This window comes from Perissodus microlepis, chromosome 15, assembly GCF_051167445.1.
Source record: "Perissodus microlepis isolate ML-2025 ecotype Zambia chromosome 15, ASM5116744v1, whole genome shotgun sequence".
NCBI classification, from domain to species: Eukaryota; Metazoa; Chordata; class Actinopteri; order Cichliformes; family Cichlidae; genus Perissodus; species Perissodus microlepis.
The window spans coordinates 38,653,595-38,668,640 of record NC_140475.1 but is presented as its reverse complement, the minus strand read 5'-3'; the positions used below and the strand labels follow the sequence as shown (position 1 = coordinate 38,668,640).

Sequence of the window (15,046 nt, the reverse complement as noted above, 5' to 3'; positions counted from 1 at the left end):
AAGAGCACCGTAGTAATGCCAGTAAATAAAGACTGGTGGGTGTCTCTGGTGATGCAATTGTCATAGCAACACAAATCGCTCACACGGTCCTGGCTGAGCTTCAATTAGCACTTGGCACGAGCCGAGGTAGCTGCCTCTTACAGATTCAGCTCATGTACACAGCTGAGTGATTGCTCACTGCAACGATCAACTTTTCCTTCGTTTTGATGCTGAACTGCACAAGCAGCCAGTCAAAGCATCATCTGACTGCTCGACACGTGAAAAACACAGAAAAACATTTTCTCTACTTTCAGTGCAAAAGCAAAGCAGCAGGTTCACCGTTCAGTCGACAGGACGCCATAAATACGTCGCGTAAGTTAAGAGGCGAAGAGGCTGAAATGCGTCCATGTGGAGGCATATCGATTATTAACATAACGTGTTAATAATCGATACATATCTGAAATGTGAGATGGACTGTTAAACGATTCATTTACCTGAGTGTTCATCAGTATGTGCACCAGTCCAGTGGCTCCGTGTGTGGAAATATTTCTTAAGTGGATGAAATCATCTCAGTGTAAAGTCTACAGGCCACGAGGGTCAGGACGATGAACACTAATGAGCTGCGCGCTGAAGCAAACCAGAATGGAAAATGATTTGGTGTCGTTTGTAATTAGGACTCCGAGCTGAAAGTGTTCGTGCAGCAGAAACACGAGACCCCGAAACATGAAACCCGTGGAGTCAGATCCACATTCTGCATCTCAGAGACGATCGACCACTGCGGACTCTGGACTCACCAGCCTCAAGCCACAGGATGATTGTATTTGTGTGTTTCTATATTACAGCGTGGAGTGTTATCAGCAAACCTCAGAGACTGACCGTCTGTTCATACATGAAACCTCACAGTAAGACAAACAGTTGCCTTCTTTTATTCAAGCTCTTACGATCTCCTCGATGTAAACAAGTTCGCCCAAATAAACTGAAGGTAGCCAGGACAATAAACCTGATCAGACACTTCAAATGACTCACACAGCTGAACATTTTACAGGAGCTAACAATAGCAAAGTGGCTAGAGCTAAAGCCTCGGTATGAGCAACGCATCACAGCATAAACGCTCTGGTTCTGTTACATCAAGCAATAAACATAAACTTAATGAAAGTACCAGAAATTTGTTTTAATATATAAATCTGTCCCAACTCTGAGTTTGTCAGATTTATCAGCTAAATGTTCAGGAAGTCGTTTACACTTCATTACTTGGACTTCACTTAATCAGCTGTAAATAAGAGAGGACCTTAATGCAGTTTGGGGGAAACTGGAAAGTTTATTCATTAACTTCTGAAAATACTATTTTACATCGAAGGAAAGTTTATTTTTCTAATATCTCGGTTACACGTCTCAGAAAGAAAACCCACTTCAGCACTTTAATTTTTCCGCCCTGAAGGTCATTTTCTCAGACGCCAAAACTTCAAATATAACATTCATTAGTTCATTATTAAATGTGATTATGTTGCAGTTATTTATATTTTAAATGTCGTACCAGGAGTCAAATTATGTCATTCAAAAATGAATTCTTAATCATTTGCTCCATCAGTCTGTTACTCTAAGATATATATTTTTGATGTCGATACAGTCATCTAGTATTTTCTAATTCTCTGCCTGCTCCGTCCTACGTTCCTTCCACCTGATGCTACAAAGAAACTTATGGAAAAAATGATTTGAACTTTTAAAGAACAACATTGCCATCCTGAATCACTGCTGTGAATGAACTGAGTGCACCGATGAAGAAAGAAGCACAAACCCAGCAATGATGAGGAGGAAAACGTGTATTCACTTCTTTCTACAGTGTGGAAACCGATTCGGAGAGGAGGACACAGGAGTCTGTGCAAAGTCCGCGTTAAATGGAAAAGGTGGGTGCTGCAGGTGGAGGTCCGTCGGGCTCTGACAGCTTTATGCTCCGTCACCTCCTCTCAGCACTTTCTGTGAGTCCAGTATTCTTTGATCCAGCCGAGACCCTCGTCTGTGGAGCCTGCAGTGCAAAGAGAGAGTTAATTTCGGCTGTTTTCTAAGTCTTTTTCATAATCATTCCTTAAATCACACGAACACTCACCTTGCGGCTTGTACTCACACCCGATATAACCCTGGTAGCCGATGTTTTCCAGTGTGTCGAACAGGTAGCTGTAACTGAGCTCTCCGGCGCTGTCGGGCTCATTTCTGCTGGGAACCTGAGCAATCTGGACGTGACCTGAGAAACGTGACAACCTATCATCTTGTGATGCGTTCACACGAAACATAAAACTGCCCAAATTTGTGTTGGGCAACATAAAGAGCAGAAGTCAGCGCCTAACCAGATACCTACTGTGGATAGGATTACCTCCAGTAACACGGAGGAACTGGGAGTACTTTTGTCCTTCAATACAGACACTAAAGAAACACGTAGGACTGCCTTCTTTCATCTGTGCAATGATGTGTCAGAGTGATGCTGAAAATCAGCCCGTGCATTTGTTACTTCTACACTTCAGTCGCGCTGCAAACAGAACTAAACTAGACAGAAAGACTTCTGCCCAGTGCAGACACAGCCTCTCTGAGTGCAGCTGACAGAGGTCAGTGTCCATATCACATCAAGATTATGAGGTCCACAAGGTGATTTTAATTAACATCCTTAATGCCACTTGTGTGATAAGACACAGATACCTTTAGTCTGCCTCTGAGAAAGAGAAAAACATGCTGCTCGACAACAAGGTTCAAGTTTTAAAATGTAATTTACGGCAGCCTACAGTCAGTATCTGATGCTGATGAAGCAAACGACCCGATGGACCTCATTTCCTCTGTAGCTGCTGTTTAAAGGCAAAGCACATCCACAGCAGATTCATATCATCAGCAGGGTCAGTCAGTTCCCTCTGCACATCCAGTTTTTGTGCATTATGGCCATTTACGGGCTCTAACTCAAGCCACCACGCCGTCACCCCCACGAGTTCAAGCACTTTCAGAATAGAAGAGACAGGAAGTGTGAGTGACGGCAGAAATTAATAAAGAAGAGAAGACAGGCAGCCTCTGCAGATATTAACCCAGAAGGATTCGATTTCAGGTACTTGACTGCTATAACTGATTTGAGTTTTTAATACTAGATGAACATTTGCATACTCACCAATGATAGGAATATACTTTTGAATGTTTTGTGTGAGGTTTCCATCCATTATTTGCCAGTGAAAGATGTCCTGAAACAGTTTAGACGGCTGTTACGTTATTTGTCTTCACTTTAGACACATTTTGAAAGAACCCACCATCTGCAGTTTCATATTTGGCTTTCCAACCTTCTCCAGGATTGCAGATGCTGCAGACAGAAAAAAGAAGCATTTACATGTGCTGGAAATGAGATGATATACTGAACGTCATCATTACAACATCGTGCCGTTCATGGTTCAGGGTCACTGATGAATAAACATACCAGCTCACATTTAGGTTGGGATTTTCCCGCTTTAGCTGTTGACTAATTTTAATGACACAGTCTGAAGGCCTTCACACACCAGATGCATAAAAACTGTGCAGTTTTTGGACTGATTTTTAATGCAGCAGCTGTAATTTCACTTTTTAACCAAGCTCGATTTTTCGGCTCGGAATAAACCGATCTGACCAATCAGAGCACTGCATTTGGTTGGTCCAGCTCAGAGATGATGGAAGATTTCATTGTTGCTGTTGGAAACAGGTTTTTACATCATTACGTTCACGAAAAAACAAACTGATATAGTCTTTAAAACTTTACCAAAGTCTACAGGTTGCACATGCAACCACTGCCATTAGTCATTTTGATGTCTCTGAGACTCTTTGGAGAACAAAAGTAGTGAAACTGGTAACTAAGGTAACAGGAAAAAACGTGGGGAGACACAGCAAAGCAGCAGGAGCAAAATAGTGTTAGCATGTCTGCATGAAGGACATATAATACACTCGCATCTAACATGATATCCAGAGGGTCAAAGGTCACGAGTATGACACCTGGACTGAGCCCTGATATTATCATCATTCTAGTCAACCAGTCAACTCTTGAAGCTCCAGCTGAACTCATAGTTTGGTCAGCTCAGCGGTTTTTGATCATTCATATGCAAAAGTAAATATAACGTGTTTCTTGATGACAGTTTAGAGTGGGCGGTCTTACCCTGATGAGGAGAGTCCAGAAAATACCCGGGGTCTGTAATCCTGGTGTTGATCGGTTCAATCAGTCCAGTGATTCCTTCCTAAGAGCGATACTGTGATTGGTGTAACTTTAATCATATTTTTCATTCATTGTACACATTTTAGTATCTTAACAGGGACTCAAACCAGCAACCTTCAGGTTACTAGTTGCCAGCTTCAAACTCTGGGCGTCTCATATTTTGCTGCCCACAGCTAACATCCCAGACCTGGCTCACCACAACGTACTACAAGTGTCCAAAGTAGTGACTGTTGACAAAAATAGTTACCAAGAAATCCAAACGTTTGGGGAAAAGCCTGCATACTGTCCACAGAAGAGTCGAGAATATCGCCCCCCGAGCTGTCCTGTCAGAGGCTCTTCTGTTTTTGCTTTTACTCTGCTCAGTAAGTGCAGAGTGGAAAAGGAGCTGATTCAACAAAAACATATCATTTTGAGTCATTTTACACAAAACTATAGCAGCCGCCCCCCCAAAGGAACAAATACAATCACAGCTGTTGGCTTTTACGCTGATTTTATCAGATAATGCTGCAAGTATTAGAATCAGGATTTCAGCAGAGAAACAGCAAGAATAAAACTGGAGTTTCAGTGTGTGCCATTTTTGGTCTCTATTAAATTACAGTATACGAGCACATATACAGCCTCGCATCATGGCCGTATTTCAGCAAACAGTTGTTGAAAGCCAACGTGTCCCAGTGCCAGCCCTAGAATGGATTACATTGTGTTTTATTGTAGGTCTATTTTGCAATGACTTCTAGAAGCTCCACACTAGTGCAACTGTATGTATTAAAGGGATAAATTGAGCATGAAATATTTGAAATATCAAGATATAAACTGTCTATTGTGGTATAGCCTAAAGCATTGTCCACAGGCCATTACACCCAGCTCCATCTCTGTTCATATCTGGCAACACTGCAGCTAGAAACGACACAGAAGTGCTTCAAACGCTGTCGCAGGTCAGTGTCAGGGCTCATCCACGTGGATGCACAAGCAGTTTTCAGAGTATTTGGCTGAAAAGCAGCCGTGTCTGACACAGGAGAGTGGAGGGCTGGGAAGCGGTGACACGGACGCCAGCTGAGTTGGAAAGTCACTGACTGATGCTGCGGTCGGCGTGGCTCTCGAGCAGAAGTTTGTGGAGAAGCAAACGGCTACAGAGCACTGAGTGACACTCACATTAGCTCATCTCTGTGCGACAGCTTTAAGCACTGGAACAGATCCAGTTGTTAGCGTGGAGATCCTCTTTCTCAGCCACGACACCAAACCGCCTCCACGTGGGCTCAACCCACTCAATTAAACATATTTACTTTTGCTGTGCTCATCACGTGCACTCTGAAACTCTGCCTTTACTCGAGTGGAGGGATTAAATCCTTTTTCATGCACAAAGGGGAATGCGTTCATAAAAGATTTATGACTGCACTGACGTGACAGTAGTGGTATGTTGGACAGAGAAGGTCACTTACCTTTGAAAGGATATCAGCGGCATATTTTAGGTTCTGCACAAAGACCGCCTCCATTTCCTTGGCAACCGTCGCTCTGTCAGAGTCCACGGGAACTCTCCCAGCCATCAGGTGAATCCTGAAAAGGAAATGTAGAAAAGATGACACGCTGGCACACAGGAACATCTATTACTCTATTCTAGCTTTTAAAACACATTCATAAAGACTGCTTTTGTGCCAGACTTATTAAGGGAACTGACCTTGTCCCAAATTGGTCTGAATCGACCTTTTTCGCAGCAGACACGTTGTCTGGTTAAAGCAGGTGTCATTAACAACACCTGCGTTCTGCTGAAATGTGACAATGAGTCTGCACGAGCAACACCAGGAGCCTGAAGCTCCAGCAGCTAAATGGACTTTTATTTTTCACACACTGTGCCAAATCAACATGGTTTTGTTCAACTCTGTACCTGCAGGGCAGTTTTACACACCTGAGAACAAAAGTGACACATAAAGATCTGCAAAAGGTGCATTTGTTTGGTTTATCAACCATCTAATCAAACTGGCTCAAATTATGAGATAACACAGCGGCAATTACAAGAATTAAGAGACAAACAAGCTTTTCAAATTTATGTTGCCAGCTGCTCGGAAACAAAACATCAGTGAGTCAAACAGAGAGTTATGAAAACAGAAAAATGAGCCGACAGATGTTGAAAAGAGACGTTTCCAGCACGTTACAGGGAACAGCCGGGCGCTCGGACACGAGGGGCTGTTTTATGACTCGCATTTGGCAACGTGTCTCCTTGTTTCTAACTGTGGTCAGTCTAACAAGCAATGATGTCCAGTGAGGATCTGGAACCATGACGCCATGTCATAGGTCAACCAGCATTCTCTACATGAACAAAGCAGTGGGGATGATGTACGCTTTAAGTCCAGATCAACACACGATGTCTTCACTTAACCTTTAGTGGAAACGCGACGCTCCCGTAACTGGATAACGAAAAAAGGAAACGCACACTGGTGGAGCCACAGTCATCCAACTGCTCGTTTATTTAACACACGCTGTCATTACAAACGCGTACAACACTAAAACTAGTAAAAACAAAACTTTGGAAACTGAACTGAGAGCACTGCAACATGAAGTAGAAATTTCTGCTTTACATACACGGAGCATCAGCTAACCTCGGCGGACCTCTCTAAAATCTCGCACCATTAGACAGCACCATTAAGAGGCTTAGCCTGCCCCAGAGCGGTCATCAAGAACGTTACGCTGAAATTTCCTGTAAATTACTCCGATTGTATCAGGGGACAACGCCAGCGGGCGGAGTTATTGATTGCTGTGACGTCACGCCTATTTACATGAACTGAATTCACTTTTCAGTGGACTCTGGTGTCTGCTGCACACAGCTGCTTCTGTTCGCTAAATCTCTGCAGCTTCTGAAGACAGCATATGTTGGCAAATCTGTAGCCTCAGATGCCAGAAGTGTGATTAACTTCATTATAACACATCCAAAAGATATCAGACAGTTAATGCATTTTATGAAAAAGTCATAAAAACCAGCAAAGCTGTGACTGAAAGGCTTCGAGTAACTTCAAATCTTCAATGCAAATTTTGAAGATGAACCAGAAAATCAACAGGAAGTTACAAACCAACTGCTTTGACTGTGCACAGAACATCTGTGCACAGAACATCTGTGCACGGTGCTGAAGAGATATCAAATGAAATTAAGTTCAACTATTGCTGAGCTTTACTTTCATTAAGTACCAGCTGGTGTGTCGTAACTTAATCAGACGATAATATAACGGAGCGACAAATGACAACAACTCTTGAGGAAATGAGGGCTGTGCAATAAAATGCAAAAGAAGCCACAAACAATTCAACACATCCACCAGTAAATCACCTGCTGGCTGAAACTGCCAAAGTAACCACAGCATGTACCAGTAATGCTGTGGTTGTGTCACTGCCAGCACAATGAAAGTGACCTTTGATTTTCTTATACTTTGTATAACATTTGGCACAATGAGTGGACACCATGTGGAGAAAGCAGTGTTTGTGTTTTAAAGTAAATACGTTTCAGCTGCTGAGAGCACAATGTTTTACTTAGTGAAGGGAAGGAGCACTTACATTTACACAGAGTGGTATTACTAGGCCATAAACGTTGGCTGGTGTTCAGCAGACACAGTGTTTGGGGTCTTGCGTGGGCAGCCATGCCTCTTACTAAAGTGCCTTTCTTCTAGCTGCTCTACTATCGTGGCCCCAGAAACGTCTGAGCCTGGTTGACTTGCAACTGTAAGTAAGTTAATTTTATTTATGCCGCACTTTTCAAGAACAAAACACACAAAGTGCTTCACAAGGTTTATAAAGAAAACGCACAGATACAACAATTTAAACCATGTAAATGGATCCAGCTAAATAAAAACAAGCTTGTACACAAACCTGAAGTCCAACAGGAGCGAGTTCAGCAATTTATGTAAAACAGTCTGCTTTGGTGCTGAGCCTGGACTCACAGCTGGAACAACCAGCATCACTCAGTACAGCTCACTCGCTCACTGAGAGAGACAGCTGACCACGGACAGGAGGGAGGGTGATAGTGTCTCATTTTTATAGTTACAATATTTAAAAATATTGTTGAAAAAAGCTACGAACAGCTGGGAACAGCAGCATTATCGGTGCAAACCAAAACTGAAATTCAAACCTTGGTTTTGATGACTACTGTCAGTGATGACAGACGACCTGTTAGTGCGAGTTTAATGTCACAAGCTGCCAGCAGAAGCATCATAGTATAACAGCAGTGACACAGTAACATATACAGTTGGACTGCAAACATTCAGCCAGTAATTTGAATAATTCCATCGTAAAACATTCTCGACACAAATTCTTTGCTTCGAAGCTTCATTTAACACACGGCTCTGGAAATGTGAGCCACTAAGAACAGAACTGCAATACAGGTAATACAATTTAGGAGCAGCAAGTAAATAAAAGGTTAAATTAGTTAAGTTAATTACGTTTATTAAGCCCACCAATACTGACAACACCACAGCAGCAGAGATGATGATGGTCTAACGTGGAGCCAGAGGTTTACACACTGCGAAGAACAGTGTGTAAACCTCTGAGTCCAAAGACGAGGAGTATGTGGTCAATGTCCCCGCAATTAGCTGAGCTGACGACATGGAATCTGTTGACGGGTTAACCAAAGATGAGCCGGAACCACGAAGGTGGCCAGCGCTCCCCAGGGAGACGAGGACCTGCTGGACGTGTGGTTTGTTGAGGGATGAGCAGGAGAGCCTATCGCAGTGTGCCGCTACTGCTGCGTCGGCCGGCCACAACGACATGTCTCTTTTTCCCCTGTGGACTGACCCTCTCCTCTGCCAGCTCAGGACACGTTGTAATTCTTATCCTCCCACCGGAGCCCGTGACGGCCAAAAACTGGCGTCCCATGTTCCCGGTCTCTGAGCTGACAGCAAAATACTGTCTACCTGTGTCACTGTGGACCTGGATGGTGCCGAGGAGGCTGGCTTAGCTGGAGCTGTCCCTGGCTGCTTATCTGCCCCCGTCTCACAACCACGGTGACGGTTGCCCCACAACTCTGCCGTTCACGCACTGCAGCTTCAGCAGGTCGCAGCTGGACAAGATTTATCGGGCTCAGGCACTGCCGCTTCGTCACAGGGCTCCAGACGTACCAGGCGATGTCCCTGGTGGTGCTCGGGCTGCTGGTTCCTGCAGACAGCCCACTGGCACTTCTCCTTAACAAGGTCATAATCGCCACTGATTAGATCCTTCGTGCGCCCCGCTATGCAGTAGTGGTATGGAGTGCTGCACCCTATGCAGCACTCTGCCTTGGCAGAGGGATGGTGTCGATGGTAGTGGCACAGAGGTACCTGTGGCTGACGCTCTTTGATTTCCCAGACAGGGACAAGGCTGTGTATTTGACGAACCAGTGTCTGCTGCTGGGCTATTCGGACCATCACTTGAAGCAATGCAGGCTACATTTGATCTGAGGAAGAAGCAGCTCTAGCTCTCACAGGCCTGCCACTCCTCTGCCGACCTGCGAGAGAGCGGCGCCCACGGCTGCTGTGGGTGACCTTGCAGCGAGCGCACAGCCTCCGTATCGCGTTCCACACCAGTAAGCTTGGAGCAAACCCTCGGGCCCAACAAGCCTCAGCCCTCCTATCTCTGGGACCGAGTGGAGAATGGGTCCAGTGGCAGGGAAATGCTGCTTTTCCCTCTCTGTTGCTGTCCAAGAGGCACCACTTAAGTTGTGTTTAGGTTGTCGGCTCTAGACAACACTGCACTTTTCTACCACCGTCTACGAAGCACAAACCCCCTGCACACGAAATTTCTCAGGTTGTAACTCCAAGTTTGGGTATATTGAATTTTCAGGTGACCAAGTCAAGTGTTCCTGCTGTGTTTCATTGCTGTGCCCCACCGAGGTGTCTCCAACAAACTATTAATGTACACGGTCCTGTGTTACAATCAATGAAAAATGCTTATTCTCAAACAATTACAAATCCTCAGCCTGCAAGCGAGTGAGCCAGGCAGGTGATGCATTTCCCCATGAACACACTGGCAGCGTTAGCACCCCTCAGAGAGATGGGTGTCTCGTAACTTGCTAAACAGAGCAGGTGGCGACATAGCTTTTGCTGGAGGATGCTGACGGTAACCACAGCTTGCATGTTAGCTCTCTGTCCCTGGAGGGAGCCCTGGCTGCTGCACCAGGGCTCTCCGACTGGCAGTGTTGTTTCACAACGTGGTATCCACCAATGCTTCTCTGATGGGGTGGGGAGCTCTGTGTGATGGCGCATCAGTGAGAGGGATCTGGACCACAGCACAGGCTGCACATCGATCACTTACTAGCAGTGTTCTCAGCTCTCAAGCATTTTCGTCCGATTCTGAGGAGCCAGAATATCCAAGTCAGGATGGTCTCTTACATAAACAGGCAGGGAGGGATATCTCCAGCTCTAGAGAGAGCGCATCGGCCCCGCATGTCCTCAGTTCACCATGATGACAGGTTCAATTTGACAGCTAAGGGTCTGCCCCCAAGCATGGTAGCAACAATCAGGAGCCTCATGTGCTTACAAATGGGCAGCCTTTGAGGAATGGTGCCAGGACCATCCCAGTTATCCATTTTGACATTCCTGCAGGAGCTGCTGGATAAAAGCATTTTTTTCTACAATTAATGCTTATTAAGCAGCAGACAGGGTGAGAGCAAGTGCACCTCCCCTTGCTATGCATTTCTTTGAAAGGGCTTCACCGGCTGAGACCCGTGGTTAGGGTCTGCGTCCCTGTATGGGACCTCTCTTTACTGTTGGAGGCCCTCTGTGTATGCGAGTATGCGGATATGAAATGTCTTTCATACAAGACTGCATTACTTCTTGGTTTCCCTTTTGTAATTATTCTGATTACTTGAAGAATCAATGCAGCCCTATTACACAGCATAAGACAAATGCAAGCTTTAGTATGACTACAGCTTGTTAATAATATATGTAATTTCTTTGTTTCTCAGGTTGGAGGTTAGGGGATAAATGGATTTCAATTTACCTCTTACAGTCCAAAGCTCTGGCATACTTCAAACTTAGATCCAGTCCCTCTCTGAACTCTGCTTCTCTTCCAGGAACTGCTCCAAGACCCAGATCACCTGCCTTTATATCTCCTGCAACACACACACGCACACACACACACACACATCACAATCACTCTTAAGCTTAATTTCTGTGTGTTGAATGCCTGCTGTAGTGGGTGACATCATTGTTAGTGTTTATGATGGTCTTCATTGCTCTGCCTTGGTAAGTGAAACTGATGATCTTGTTGGTCTGGGTGATTAATAATCTTGAACGACAGTTACTTTTAATAAAACCCTGAGGAAGAAATGAGGAAAGAGGAAACCAGCGGCTGAACAACAGCAGCACGTTTAAGCTTGATAAGCTGTTGTTAGAATTTATTTAATATTACTTTCTACACCAGGATCTTTTTCTACAGCTGACCGCTGGTAACTGTGCAGGGGCGGATCTAGCAAAGTTTAGCCAGGGGGACCGATAGGGCATGAACAGGGAAAAGGGGGCACAAAGACATACTTTTCTTTCTTATTCTCATTTAAAATGTCGAGCTTTTAATAAATAATTATCTGAATCTTACAATCAAAGTTTTAATCTGATGTAAAATGTATAGAAGTCCATTACTGTATATAGTAACTGTTAAGTCTAATATACCCTAGTAAGCTATAGTACTTTTTCCTTTGGGAAAGTACCATCTGTGAATTCTGCAGTTCTGTTGAAGAAAGATGTTGAATCTATTTAATTATTGTGGAAAAATAATTGATTTCTTTTTAAATTTTTATTTTTTTATGCATGCGTTAAATTAAAGTTGATTATGTCGATTAAGCATCACGAGATGGAGGGTGCTTAATATTTCTGCTAAGTACTCTTTAAAATACCAGAATAGGGAGGATGGAGCAGGTTTAAGTTTATTAGATCAGTGTTGCTGAACTATGAAATATTTTGGGTGCAGTGTGTTTTTTGCATACAGGTATAACAGAATAGCTTTAGTGTTGTTGTTTATTTAAACTTGAGTATGAACTTATACAAAATGCAGCAAGATATTAAAAAAACTGTTTTATTGATTAAGAAATAAACTATATCAGATTCATATCGGTATCGGCAGATATCCAAATTTCTGATATCGGAATCGGTATCGGACATAAAAAAGTGGTATCGTGCCATCTCTAGTTTACACCATATATTACTACAAACAGACCTTTCACAGGTGTTGGGGTCTTTGTAGCTGTGATGTGTAGTTATCATTCTTAGATGATGCATATCTATGGCGTTATCTTTGTGCCACTATTCTCCGAAAACGTTAGAGCACTTATGCAAATATGTGATGTCTTGATGAATCGAGCAGGTATTTGAAGTTTACACAGCACCGTTCTCACATGAAAATATCTTAAAAGTTTATTTTGTGACCCAGACAGAGTAATATTTCAAACTCCGCCACTCTGTGTTCCTCCGCCACTGCCTCGTTTGAGTTTTGGACAAATGGATTCTGGGATATTGCATTTTGTCATTTCGAGCTGATTGGAGACCAGAACAGCCAATCAGATATTTTTGCATCCAAGTCTGTGATTGGCTGGTTTTGTGGCACAAATATAACGGTGTAGAGGAAGAGTTGAGCGCGCACGGGCAGAAATGTTGAGAGTGTGTGTGTGTGTGTGTGTGTGTGTGTGTGTGTGTGTGTGTGTGTGTGTGGATAATAGCAAACACTGAAATACATTTTTTGCACGCAGCAATGAATTTTGTTCACTCAAATTTAGATTTTCTTCGCTCAAAATAAATTTCTCCTCAAAATGCAACACTTGCACCTGCAAATATTTTTACGTGCACTCAATTTTTTTTTTTACGTGTGCTCAGAATAGTGGCACAAAGATAACGCCATAGATATCAGGCTACGGCATGTATTTAATGCCGTCCTAAACATGATTGCTTTTCAAGAGACAGCAAAGGGCAGCTCAGAATTGAAATGCACACATGTTCATATCTCAGATTTGCTCTTTTGACTGAATTGGGACTATGCATAAAAAAACAAGTTAATGCAATTGCATCCATCCATTATGTTCCCCTCATTCAAATTTGGATACCTCTGGCAGCAGGGTATTCCACACATCCTTCTCCCCAGTCACATTTTCCCTCCGGGGGAATCCTGAGGCGTTCCCAGACCTCCAAAGGGAGGTGCCTGGGAGACATCTTAACCAGTGCCCAAGTCACCTCAACTAGCTCCTTACAACATGCAGGAGAGTCAGCACCTCGGAGTCAAAGTCTGAGTCCTACAAGTCTGAGGCCACAAAAACAGTGGAATTCTCCCACTGTGTTGGAGAAGAGAGGCTGCCTCAAGCAAGAGAGTTCAAGCATTTTGAAATCTTATTGGACCAGCAGATTGGTGCAACATCAGCAGTATTGCAGGTATTGTATTGAATTGTCAAGGTGACGAGAGCACCAAGTTGAAAGACTGAGACTGAGACAATCCATCTACGTCCCAACTCTCATGAAATTTGGGTAATGACCAAAAGGTCGCAAACTCATGCAGTTGAAATGACAGTATGGTGGCTGGGTTCATTCTTAGAGAAAGGGTAAGCAGCTCAGATGACTGGAGGCATAGTCTGGAGTGGAGCCGCTGCTCCAGCACATTGAAAGAAGACAATAAATGCAATACTTTTGTTAACCCCTTGAATTATAGCTTAAAGTCTACACTTCAATCAGATTTTATTTATTTATTTTAAATGATCAGTTTCCCCCTTTATTAACCACCTCTCAGTCAGCTGAGAGGAAACAGCACGTTTGGCCAGACCATCTGAGAGCCACAGCTATAAAGCCACCCTGCCTCCCCCTCAATGACATGTGGGACAGGCTCCAGCCCAACTGTGACCCTGAACTGGATAAGCAGAAGATGCATGGATGCGATAAGACTAGGGGTGGAACAATCCTCAAACAGACTGAAACTGTGACACAAACACAATGCAGCTCTATCGTCCTGTACTCACTATTAACGGTAACCCTGTACTGAAACTGTATTAGAGTTACATTAGAATAGCTCAAATGTAGTATTTTTGGCTTTATAAAACATGCCAGTAGTAGTGGAGCAGTAGCACTACCTGACACAGGCAGTTTCACCAGGCCTGACTGGCTTTGTATTTAATTTGTATTTTTAATTTCAAATTGGCTTATTTAAGAATATTTGTCATTAAAAGAAAAACAATTAATATATATCGTTTTAAGAAGGTCGTGGTTTTTTTCTTTTATTGTTGTGCACTCCCACCCGGGAGGAAGTTGCTCTCCACGCCATTCTTCAGCATTGGTAGTTAACATGAACAGCTGTGTGTAAACCAACGGTGCGACCCCCTCTAGTGTCTACCTGGCGGGGTGTTGATAAGGACGACCTCCACCCCTGTGGCCTTTCTGACTCTCTGAAGCTCCTGTAAATCCGAATCGTACAGCCACGCTGCCTCCACAGCCTGAAATCCAGCCGCGGCTGCTGCTAATATTCTCTGGCTGAAGTCCGGAAGCTCTGTGAACAGCCACGAAATATTCGCACAAAACTTCAGTGGAGCCATTCTGTTAAACTTCCGAGGCCAACGACCGAGTTCAGTCGTCCAGCTGAACTTTCTACGTGCTAACAGACAGGGAGAAGCTACGCTAAGCTAGCTACATTTCCGTCGGTCTGGACCGGAAATGGAAAGCAAGCCTTTCAAAATAAAATAATTATTATTTGAATTTTTATGTATATAGAACACAGTTCTTTGAAAATGTTCTGACGTAAAGCTAAAATATAATTAAAACAAATCACCATTGATATTCAATTGTTTTACACCACATAAAACCATTCGGGGCCGAACAAAATTCATGAAATAATTAGAGCCCTTTATTATGAAAAATAAACCGGAAACGTTAATCTTAGAACGCCAGA

The 15,046-nt window shown here is 43.6% G+C and overlaps 1 protein-coding gene across 3 annotated transcripts; it reads right to left on the bottom strand.

Moving 5' to 3' along the window:
- Positions 1 to 1,277: 1,277 nt before the first annotated feature.
- hyi (hydroxypyruvate isomerase) lies at positions 1,278 to 14,793 on the bottom strand. Of its 3 annotated transcripts, none has more exons than XM_084953690.1 (8): positions 14,495 to 14,793; positions 11,132 to 11,243; positions 5,620 to 5,734; positions 4,127 to 4,205; positions 3,258 to 3,307; positions 3,122 to 3,209; positions 2,084 to 2,218; positions 1,278 to 2,002 (listed from the first exon to the last, which is right to left on the bottom strand). In XM_084953690.1, exons 1-8 carry the CDS (start codon positions 14,691 to 14,693, stop codon positions 1,944 to 1,946), a joined length of 837 nt encoding a protein of 278 aa, XP_084809816.1. In that variant the 5' UTR covers positions 14,694 to 14,793; the 3' UTR covers positions 1,278 to 1,943. The 3 variants fall into 3 exon arrangements, with proteins under 3 accessions (XP_084809816.1, XP_084809817.1, XP_084809818.1); XM_084953691.1 differs by having other exon boundaries at positions 3,122 to 3,191; XM_084953692.1 differs by having other exon boundaries at positions 3,122 to 3,191; positions 3,288 to 3,307.
- Positions 14,794 to 15,046: the final 253 nt, after the last annotated feature.

Bases quoted from the DNA above. Each gene is read 5' to 3' on its own strand.
- hyi (XM_084953690.1), bottom strand. From the start codon at position 14,693: ATGGCTCCACTGAAGTTTTGTGCGAATATTTCGTGGCTGTTCACAGAG. The intron at 5,735-11,131 runs GTAAATTGAAAT...TTTCCTTTTCAG, and splicing joins AGAGCTTTGGACTGTAAGAG to GATTCACCTGATGGCTGGGA. The intron at 3,210-3,257 runs GTGGGTTCTTTC...ATAACGTAACAG, and splicing joins CAAATATGAAACTGCAGATG to CCGTCTAAACTGTTTCAGGA.